Below are 12,024 nucleotides of genomic sequence, written 5' to 3' on the forward strand. Positions count from 1 at the left end.
GTGGTCAGTGGCTCACATTTCTTGATATGGAGTTCAAAGATGATAATATTCTCCTGGATGATAAACCGTCTATTTAGCTCCTAATAAACCTTTAATCTGTTACCTTAGACATAGATCTTGAAGCCAATCATGGAAAAATTAAAGTGATGTGCATCAGTTTCAGGACAGATGGAAATTCATTCAGATTATCATATGATGATGTAAAAGATTGTGCAAAGCATCAAGTACCCTAGATCCATATATAATTTGAAAGTGATCTGCACATGTTACTGGTTTGACTAAGGTAACACTACAGTAACTGGATCAACATTCTTTTCTCAAGTTGCAGTTGTACAGTACAATGGTTCTCTCAAAGCTACTGTTTAGCAAACATGGTCGATAATAGAGTATATGGGGAAGAAAATTAGGCTCTTTGCTGTAACCTGTTACGGAGCTTCTTTGCTTTGGCAAGTGGAAAAACTGTGTCATAAGGACATATGTGTGTAAAGTGATAATGAGTATGTTGGATTTAACATGTGACAATGGCATCATCAGTAATTTACATTATACTAAACATACCAGCATAATACCATCAGTACAAAAAAATACATACCAACATAACTAGTACTAGAAGTACAAACATTACATATCAATGTGGTTAGTTCAAACAGTATAACCATGATTCTGTTAAATACATGTTGAGAATCTCACTAAAAATGTGAATGTGCATGTGTGTAGCAGGACGAAGTGCAGGTTGTTGAAGGATTGCTTAATTTGGCAGAATGACGTGACAAAAGTCTTTGATAAATTTGAGAATTGGGTTTTTACAGTTCTCTAGTTTATTCTGCATGAAAGTGAAGGAGGCAAATGCAGACTGAGATTCCTGAACATATATGGAGGAGTCTACTTAATATTGTCTTTAAAAAATCTATTGTTTGTAGTGTGTGTGTGTGTGTGTGTGTAGAACTATCACATCTCTGAAGAACAAAGACCATTATAGAAGTGGTTGAAAGATGGAGAGAGGAGACTGCATGCCTGTGGGTCAGTGGCTGGAGCATGTCCCTAAGTGACTGAATACCAGTTAGCAAAGTGACCTTTCTCTTGATGCATAGCAGCAACACTGTCATGGAAAAGGGAGTACTACACCACTGTGGGCCTCACTTCAGTCTTGTAAACTGTCAGTTATTGTTGGGGACTCAAATATCTTTTGGCTTTGATGCAGTCCTAGCTGCACTAAGAATGTGCATTTGCCTAATTGATACAAAGCTCAGCACTAGGAGTAACTGTGAGGGCTCTAGCAGAGTGCTGCTCATGTTTAGCAAGGGTGTGGAATAGTGGTGTTCTCTTTTATGAGTGGTGCTTGAGTCAGATAAATATCTTCCTCTTTTAGAATCTTACCTATAAAAATATGAAAATTTTGTAATTGTTATTTACTTTTAATGCTTGGTATTATACAGAATGTCAAAACAGTAACTCTTTTCTGGCTTCTGTAAATTACTGCAACGTTTAAAACATGTTCCAATTTCTAAAGAGGGTTTTAGAAGAATACAAGCATTGAGAAAACACACTCAAATGTAACAGTGTATTTATTATTTCAGTCAAATATAAAATGGACGGAGGTTTTTTTAAAGGCTCAATAGAAAATCTCACAAGGAATATATATAACAAAGCACATAAGACTTTGGTATCTATTTCTTAAGATTTCCATTGTAATCAATCTAACAACCAAGATTAAAAGATTAAGGCATTGCCACAGAGTAGAAGACTAATATAAAGACACAATTAAAGAGACACACACACACAACATGCATACACTTATATACAAACAACATTCACACATGCATACATAAAACAAACACTTAAGATATATGATTTAGACAATAGATTAAATATGTCCTTGTAGAATGCAACTTGGACTGTGTGGCTCTGTCCATCAATACCATATGGAAGCTATGAGTAACTGCAGTCAACAAATATTAGAACCGGAAGTTGAAGAATGTATTCAATGTTTTTAATTTTTGTAAATTTTTTTTCCAAATTTTTATTATTTTTTTTTTCAATAGATTTTCAAAACATGAAAACTGAAAACCTACCACATGGCTAAATTATCTTCTTAGAAATCTGATGCTTTGTTGTAATGAGCTGAAGGAAGATGTAGTTGACAACAATTGGGTAGAAAGTTCATTGTGTTAGAATTTAAAGGTAATAATGGAGAATACACTTTATTGAAGTTCATATCTATGACAGCAAATGGAAAAACAAACTCCGCCCATTGTTAAGATATCAGTCGATCCTCTACAGCAACTTCAGGAGACCAAAATCATTAATGGTTCATTAAGTCCTAGTTACCAAGTGATTGTTCACATAAGAAAAAGAAAAAAATGGGTGGGAGGGACTAAATTAAAATAAAATATAGCATCTTAAAATTTTTCAACATTGACCAGTGGTACAATATTTTTATCTCATTTTATATATTTTGTTATTTTTGTGTTGCTCTGTTTTATCTCTTTTTTTCTTTTCTTTTTTTTGTTGTAAAATAAAACAAAACAAAACAAACAAACAAACTACCAAACCAAGCCAAAATGCTGCTTTTTAGGTTACTGCAGGATGTATGAATCTGAGAGGAGATTGGAAAGGCAAACAAAAAGTAGTAATATATCACCAAGAAATTATTAAGATTAGAAAGATATGTTTAGAAGGTGTTTAATGTTAGTAGAAGTATCGTAGAATTAGAAACCAAATAACTTTTTGGTGTTTAAATTTTACTGATCTTTTTGTGAACCATTTTCCAAGATGATGTTGTTATATGTCACACTCAGTTACCATTCTTTTTTGTCTGGTTTACATTATTGTATCAATATCAAAAGTTGCTGTCATATCGTCAGAATGGGTTCGAGATTCTGCCCAAGGGTGGGGATTCTCAGGTAAAGGTGAACTTGATTCAGGTGTGTTCAGTCCATCAGCACTGTCACATATAGTGAATATAGTGCTGTTAAGAAAGTCTCGAGTCTCAGCACTAAGATTGAAGCTGTTGCTACACATGTCATTCCCAGCCCACCAATGTTTGATACCAGTACCTTTTACAGTTAAATCGAGGGGGTTATTAGTTAGAGAACCATCCAGTGAATGCCCCCGACCATTCATGGAAGAATTTACAGGCTTGTTTAATATATTGCTACAGAAAAAATTGTCCATGCTGATATCGTCAGCGTTGGATCCATCAGAATCTGGAGGACTAAGCGCCATCAAAGAACCATAATCTACTTCGTCAATAATTGCTTCTGTTTTCACTTTCACATCGCCAACCGTGATGTCTTGGTCAAACAGGAAGTTCAGGTTAAAGTCATTACTCACTTCATCAGTGGGAGGCAGGTGAATGACATTTGACAGCATTTCTGCAGCTTTGTTGCCTTCCCAATCAGGTCCTGATTGGGAATTCAAACTGTCTGATTGACAGCTAATGTCTGACCGACTTCGCTTCAAGGGTGTGTAGTTAAGATCATTGTGCTTTCTTTTCTTCAATATACCATTTTCTATCTGGTCAATATATTCAGGATTCACCTTCCAGAAACCTCCTTTACCAGGTTCATCTTTTCTCCGAGGAACTTTTTGGAAACATTTATTCAAAGACAAATTGTGACGTATAGAATTCTGTAAAGAAAAAAGAAATGAGAGAAAAAAAAGCATTAGAAAAATTTGATATCTGAAAAATATACATAACCATTTAACATATAATAATTCAGTTACCCAGTTGGGCTATAACAGAGATATTGAGGTAAAGTATTCAATCAAACCACCTGACAGTCTTTGGGCATAGCACTGATGTCCTCATGTGGAGGATGTAAGTACTAGGTTGGTTCCCTTCTCTGCTGGTTCAGCCTGATTGAATTTTAGCAGCTGATTTCCTCTTCAGGATCACTGAAGTACTTTCGCCATCACCACAGTAATAGCATAGGAATGATTCAGAGAAGAGATGTAAGACATCTTACATTTTGTAGCTGTAGTCTACTAATCCAACAATGTGACCGAATTGGAGACAATGCTTAACAGAGACATTCAAGTAATGAAGAACTTCAGTGACTGGCATCTGAAAATGAACACCACAAAATCTAACAAATACAGCACAGTAATAAATTACTCCACTCAGAGAAATACCCTAAGTATCTCAGAGTAGTATTCAATAAACCCCTAATATTTATACAGAATGGAGAAAACAATGTACAAACATTAAAATGAAAAAATTTGCTGATCAGGAGTTAACTAGAACACACTGACGAGTGTCTCAAAATTGCACCAAGGACATCCACACCAATAATGGAAATGGATTTTTAGGGACTTGGGGTTCACCAAGGTCTTTGAGGCCGAGGTTTAGTTCAGTTCTGGAGAGGGAGCATGTGAAAACACTACAACACTCAAGGAAGGCAGCAGGTGTGCAAATTACCCACTCTTGGCACGGGGAGGTAGTGATGAAAAATAATGACACAGGACTTTATCGAGACCCTGCAACTGGAATGAATACAGGGAGCTGAAAAGTAAGGGAATGTCATACCCATGAGTACTACCCTATTTTCATCATTAACCTACACTGACCTTATGCTATAAAAAATAGCTGAAATCTGTACCCCATATAAATAAAAATAATACCAAGCTAAATGAAGTGTCTATTATATTTGATGCCATTAAATCTATTCCTTTGATCTATCTACCAATGATTGCTCTATTTTACTGCTACTGAGAGGAGACTACTCAAAAGCAGTACCATGATATCAGGAACACAAATAGAAACTCAATGGCTGTGGTTTGTCCCTGCCACCACTTGACAACTGGTATTGGTTTGTTTATATCTCCATAACATAATTTTGGCAAAAGAGACTGATAGAATAAGTAATGCCATTATAGTGCTGGCTGCCTTCCGTGCCATGTTGCCCTTAAAGAAATCATAAAGGGTGGCCTAGATCATGCAAATGCAACCTGTGGCCTGCAGGCTGCTTGCGGCCCTCAACATGCTGTTGTGTGGCCCTCGACAAGTTACTAATTTCATACCAAGACAAATAAAATTTCATACTAAGACGAATAAACTTTCATAATAAGACAAATGAAATTAAGAACTGTAAAAAATCCAGTGCATGTGTTTTATCATGTGGCCCTCTCCCACTTGGAAATGATACAATGCAGGACCCCAGTTGATGAAAAGTTGCCCATCCCTGGCCTAGATGCTACAGACTTCTCTTTCCAACTTGAGCCAGCAAGGCTAGAGCAAGGGGACAGTAGAAAGCCTGACGATATGACTATTTTCTTATTCCATGGCAGTTGCCCCCATCCCCCCATCTGGGATGCCATATGCAATAGCAACTTGGTGTGTTGAACTACCAGCCCAGGCTCTGCTGCTCATCAGGATGAGAAAAAGCAAATTGTCAAAATATCGGTCACTCTCTGACAGGTCTAGGTTGAACCTGTGGCAGTGTGTGTGTATAACAGGCTTCCACACAATTTCCATTGACTAAATTCACTTGCAAGGCATTGGTCAGCACATGGCTATAGTAGAAGACACTTGCCCAAGATGCCATGCAAGGTAAAATATCATGACATTTGGAACTGAAATGATAATACAATATCATATGAGATATTTATCAATAATGTTATCAATACAATATTATTGCATAAAATGGTCAAGAAGCGAATTAAATTCATGTTGTTACAATCAATAAAAGTGGAGTTCTTGTTGATTGTATCATTCACCAACACACTCTGGCCTCTGTCTCCTCGTTCTAATTTTTCTACCACTGCTATAGTGGCCCCTGCCCTTCAAAATGAGTTGACTTTATGCAACCTTCACTCAACTCAAATATCTCTCCTCTCCTCCCAACACCCATATTACAACCACTTCCACCCCTAAAAACCCACACTAACTGCTAGGTCCAGTCTGTCCTCTTTGGAAAGTCAATCCTCTCACTTCTCTCTTTGTCCATGTTTTCCATGCAGCTGTTGACTCACAACTGTTCAAGAGAAACATTAATCACATAGATTTCATGGGTCTTGAGGGACCTTTAAAAACCAAGGGCACAGCCTCTTTCTCCTGATCAGACCATGAAAAAACAAACAGAAAAAAATGAAAGAGGAAAGGAGATGAAATAAATTTGCAATTCATCTTTCGAAGGTTTAAAAGAAAAGTACCCGCAGCAGCATTTCATGTAGCTTTGGGACCTATTAACCTTTTTTGATAACACATTTCTTTTAAAATACACTCCCTTTGTTTCAATTCTCTTTGAAAATAATGAAGAGTTTAGTTAAAATAGCTTTTGTCATTATTAAGTTGGGGTAAAATGGCAAAATCGTTATCATGTTAAGTGAAATGTTTAGCAGCATTTGTCCCTCATCACGTTCTGCGTTCAAATTCCACTAAGGTCGACTTTGGCTTTCATCCTTCTGGGGTTGATAAAATAAGTACCTGTCATGTACTGGAGAGGGGTTTCAATGTAATCGACTCCCCTCCCCAAAATTTCAGGCCTTGTGCCTTTTGCAGAAGGGATTATTAAGTTGGGGGTGTATGGAACATAAATTAACACCAAAAAAAAAATGTTCTTTTTTTTTTTTATAGAAAGTTTTAATTTAGCCCACTTTAAATCAGGAACTAGGGTCAGTCTCAGGTAGGTTGATATCAAAAGGGAGTAAAAGCTACACAAAAACACAAAAAAGTCACATTTTTTAATAAATTGCCTTAGACATAAAAATCACTTTCGTAACCATAGGTCTATTTAACCAGTGCAGCTGAGCAGTCTGCTTCATTGACAAGGAGTAGAAAAACAAGAACAGAAATATAACCAACACCACCACCACCACCACCATTACCACCACCACTAACAACATTTATATGAAATGTAAATGTGTTTTATCTTTAGAATCATTCAGGTACAACTACAGTTTATCTTGCCAATTATCTAAGAAGGACTGGTCAAAATATGTTCTGCCTGACTGCTTTGATGGATGGTTGGATAGCAGGATAGCTTGATGATTACACTGCTGGCTGGATGGCTGACTGGTTGGCTGGCTGGCTGACTGGATGGCTGGATGGATGGTTGAGTGGATGGTTAGGTGACAGAGTGTTTACTGATTGCATGATTATGTAGGCTGATTGTTATTTGATGATTGAATGGGTAAACGGTTGGCTGGTTAACTGGCTGGTTGGCTGGCTGAGTAGCTGGTTGGTTGGATAACTAAATGAATGGCTGATTGCCCAGCTGATCAAAACATTGGGTGTCTGCAATAATTCCATGGATGTATAGGTAGATGAGAGGATGGATACAAGACTGGATGCAAACTTCAAAGTCCAATATATAATCACCAACATAATACATGTGATATACTACAATATATAAATATTGGGTTATCCCATAAATAATGTAGGTTTTTTTATATTTCTTTTATTTTTCAAAATTAAGATAAATAAAGTTCTTTTTTAATCCTTCATTTTCGACAATGCTCATCCATCTATCTGGTAGACTTGAAAGGGCCCCTCTTCCAAAATTCCCTTGTCTGTGATGAAAAATACACTTCCAGTACTGTTCTGACCTCATCTACAGAATTCATATTTTTTCTGTCCTATGATATTGAAGACTGCAGAATAAATTATAATCAGAGGGGGCAATGTCTGGCGAATATGGTGGGTGGGGCATCATTTCTTATTCAAACTGCTCCAGCCTTTGGAATGTCATCCTCATTGTATGTGGCTGAGCATTATCCTGATGAAAGAACACCTTTTGTCTTGGAACCAAAAATGGTCATTTTCCTTCTAGCGCTGACTTAAGCTGCTCACAGTAGATCTCCTTTGTTATTGTTTGGTTTGGGTTTAAAAGTTCAAAGTGGACTAAACCTTTCATATCCCAACAAACAGATAACAATACCTTATGTGGTTGAAGACCTTCTTTAGCCTAGGGTGCCAGTGTTTCTCCTTTCCCTACTCACTGTTTTTGGTGTTTGACATTTTTATAGAGAACCCATTTCTCATCACCAGTCACTATTTGGTCACAAAAAAGGGTCTATTTTTGAAGCGTGACAGCAAAGAAGCGCATACATTCATTCTCTGTGCGTGATTAAACTCAGAATGTTTGTGAGGAACCCATTGACCCAATTTGCTAACTTTTCTGATGGCATGCAGGTGTCAATGAATGGTTGAATGACCAAATCGAAGCATCTTTACTAGTTCCTCAACAGATACAATGAGATTTTGTTTCACCAGGGTTTGCAGGATGTCCTCATTGAGCTCTACAGATCTTCCAGGACAAGGTTCGTCTTCTAGGCTGTAGATTCCGACTCGGAATTTCTGGAACCACCATTGACACTGGTTTACACTTATTGTCTGATCCCCATATACTGCATTAATATTCCTCGTATTTTCTGTTGCATTGTTGCTTTTATTGAACTCATAAAGCAAAACATGCCGAATATGCTCCTTTGTCACTTCTATTATAGCTTTGAAAAGAAAAAAACTATTAAAATCGAACTGCACTCTTCAAAACTTGCACTAAGAATAAGTACAAGGTAAAATTACTACCTGCTTTTATAGCAAGTTGATGCAAATAGTATTATTTATGGAATAACCCAATATATATATATATATATATATATATATATATATATATATTATATATATATATATAGTATATCCAGACATGTTTTTCCTCTCTCTATTGTTTTCTTTCCTTATTCTTTTCTGTACAAGGGCATAGGCTTAAAAATTAAAGACTTTTCTATTTTTCCTGAGTGTCAAACTAATACACCTTGTTTGTTGTTCCCTCATGAGTCTGTCTTGTTTTTTGCTTCTTGTACAACTTTCAGCCATGCATGCATGCATGCATGCATGCATGCATGCATGCATGCATGTATGTATGTATGTATGTATGTATGTATGTATGTATGTATGTATGTATGTATGTATGTATGTATGTATGTATGTATGTATGTATGTATGTATGTATGTGTTGTGTATAAATGTATGTATGCCATAACCAAAAATATACTATTCAACAATATAAAAGTGTGTGTGTGTCTGTGTATATTTCATCATCATCATCATCGTTTAATGTCCGCTTTCCATGTTAGCATGGGTCGGATGATTTGACTGAGGACTGGCGAACCAGATGGCTGCACCAGGCTCCAATATATATATATATATATATTAAAGAAAACAAAAAATAAAACAAAAATGATAAAAGCAAAAGGCTAAATATGTGTGCAAAGGTATTCAATATGTTGGTTCAATATTTTGGTTCAGTGTTCAGTATGTTAGCCACAGGAATTTCTGTCAAAGAGATATGGTTAAACAAAGTTGTCCATCATCTCCCTCTTTCTCTCTCTCTTATTATTATTTCCACTGCCACTAGCAACACAACTTACTTTTATTAAAACATCACCAACTCTCCCCTCTTTCTCTCCCTCTCTTTCTTTCTCTTTCTAACTCTCCTCACTCTCTTCGCCACTGCCCTCACCGTCTCTATGCCCAGCACGAGGAATAGTAGAAATGTCATTGAATAGTGAGAGAAGAGGATGCCAAAGTGTGACACACTGACACACAGAAATATATATAATATATCATAATGTTCTAATACTGGCACTGTCGGTTATGATGACAAGGGTTCCAGTCAATCTGATCAACAGAACAGTCTACTTGTGAAATTAACATGCAAATAGCTGAGCACTCCACAGATACACATACCCTTAATGTAGTTCTCAGGGAGACTCAGCATGACACAGAATGTGACAAGGCTGGCCCTTTGAAATACAGATACAATTCATTTTTGACAGCTAGGTGGACTGGAGCAATGTGAAATAAAGAGTTTTATTCAAGAACACAATGCCCCACCAGAAACTGAACTCACAACCTTACTATTGTGAGCTGAATACTCTAACAACTGAACCATAGTACCAGTATAATATCTGAAGCATACACTCATATATATATACACATGATTATCACTGTAGTATTTATAACTGTAGGATGTTGTAGCAAATACAAAGTATATAATACTGGCATGTTCTCTGTATTATATAATGCATCCTACAACTATATTAAGGAGGCATTGATTGGTTTGTTAAGATTTGTTGCTTATAAAACAATGTTTCATGTGAGGTGAGAACCTCTGTGACTATCACCAAAGGCTGGTAGATTAAGCATAATTCAATTGTTAATCTTGAGTACATGACTGCGAGCTTAATGAACTGTAGCTAGAATATGTGCGAGAGTGTGTGTGTGAGAGAGAGAGAGAGAGAGAGAGAGAGAGAGAGAGAGAGAGAGAGAGAGAGAGAGAGAGATGCTGGTGATGAAGAGGAAGAAACATGTTCAGACATGTAGCTTATAGGCTGAGTGGACAGAATACATTGGCAGCTCATCAGCCAGCAGGGCCAGCAAACATAGCTTAAACACACACACACATACACACACACACACACACACACACACACACACACACACACACACACACACACATATATGTATATATGTATTTGTGTGTGTATTATATGTATGTTATATATGTATATAACATATATATAATATATATATTATAAATATGCTATATATATATATATATATATATAAATTACACAACAAGATGGGTATAAAATCAGTCAGACCAACCAACATATGAACACAGAGTTTTGTCGGATTTAAGTGGAAAGCTTCCAATAATCTTTTGTTGATCAATTTCTTTTCTTTTACTTTTTTTCTTTAAAGAGAACACCTATAACCAACTGAAAATATCAAATAAAAAAAAATACATTGAAATAATATATTTATTATAATTTCTCCTTTTGACTGGGCACTTAACTTACCAACTCTGTACGACCATTGCTTAAATCTATCCATTGTATGATTTTCTGTCTCCCATTGTTCTCAACCAACCAACCCCAAGTCAAACATAATTCATTGATTAGCTCCCATAATCTTGTTTGGAGGTTGTTTGGGCATTTCTGTTGCAATGTCTTAGCCATTATCTCTCTATATATAAACGGCAAAATGTCTGTCTGTGTGTGTGTCCTTTATACAAATCCACAATTTTTCAGTTAGAGGGCTCGCACTTTCTATGGTCATTCAAAACCGTCCAAGGGTGGTCGTGCACATCTTTACATTTCCCCAGTCACCCCGCAAAGCCATTAAAAAATCAATAGAAGTGACTTTTTTGTGAATTTTCCATCCAAAACCCAATCAAAATGCCTGAAACTTGATACGCCAATTGAATGCCAGCTAGCTGTATGTGATTGGTCGGAGATTTGGACAGTACTTGCATGTATGTGCACATGCACGCAGCTGTATATGCATGCACCAGCACTAGTCAGACACTTCCAGGACAGACCACTGATCAAAACAAATTTGACAGGACTTGAGACCAGAGATAAGGCTCACACAACTGATATACTGGATTTCAAATGTTGGCACAAGGCCAGTGATTTCAGGGGAGTGAGTAAGTCAATCACACTGACCCCAATGTTTAAATGGTATGTAACAGCTAAGCATGTGTCTGGAGGAAGAAGCTGTGCCCATGGCCTTTGCAAACCCTCAAAGACTGGTGAGATTGATGCCATTAATATTCCATAAGAAAAAAAAAATGAATAGAGAGTGAATTCTAGCAGGATAATGTTCTGGAGAGGAAAGACCAATGGGTAGAGGGATAGATAGTACAGGATTAAAGGGATGAATGTGTGTGTGTGTGTGTGTGTGTGTGTGTGTGTGTGTGTGTGAGAGAGAGAGAGAGAGAGAGAGAGAGAGAGAGAGAGAGAGAGATGTGCACCTGAGTTGAGACATCATGTGACCAGTATCCAGTGTAGAAGAGGGTAGAAAAGAGGGAGAGAGGTAATGACAATACAACTATAGGCCACAAGTTGAACCATATGTGAGAGATTTAATGTGAAGGTGCATGGCCTGGTGCTTCTGGTGTTGCACTCATGATTGTGGATTGTGTTCTTGAGCAAAACATTTCATTTCAAATTGCTCCAGTCTGCTCAGCTAACCTTGTGATGCAAGGGTGAGATGGTCACTTAGGAAAGTCACCT

General features: G+C 36.9%; 1 protein-coding gene across 3 annotated transcripts in view; it reads right to left on the reverse strand.

Moving 5' to 3' along the window:
• Positions 1 to 2,015: 2,015 nt before the first annotated feature.
• LOC115213529 (forkhead box protein J1-B-like) overlaps positions 2,016 to 12,024 on the reverse strand; it is a 228,762-nt gene continuing 218,753 nt past the window's right edge. For all 3 annotated transcript variants that reach the window (XM_029782550.2, XM_029782549.2, XM_036504025.1), the window contains one exon: positions 2,016 to 3,630. In XM_029782550.2, the coding sequence (XP_029638410.1) occupies positions 2,821 to 3,630 (810 nt within the window). In that variant the 3' untranslated portion in view covers positions 2,016 to 2,820. The remainder of the gene's footprint in view (positions 3,631 to 12,024) is intronic.

The sequence above is a fragment of the Octopus sinensis genome, linkage group LG6, assembly GCF_006345805.1.
Source record: "Octopus sinensis linkage group LG6, ASM634580v1, whole genome shotgun sequence".
Lineage (NCBI taxonomy): Eukaryota > Metazoa > Mollusca > Cephalopoda > Octopoda > Octopodidae > Octopus > Octopus sinensis.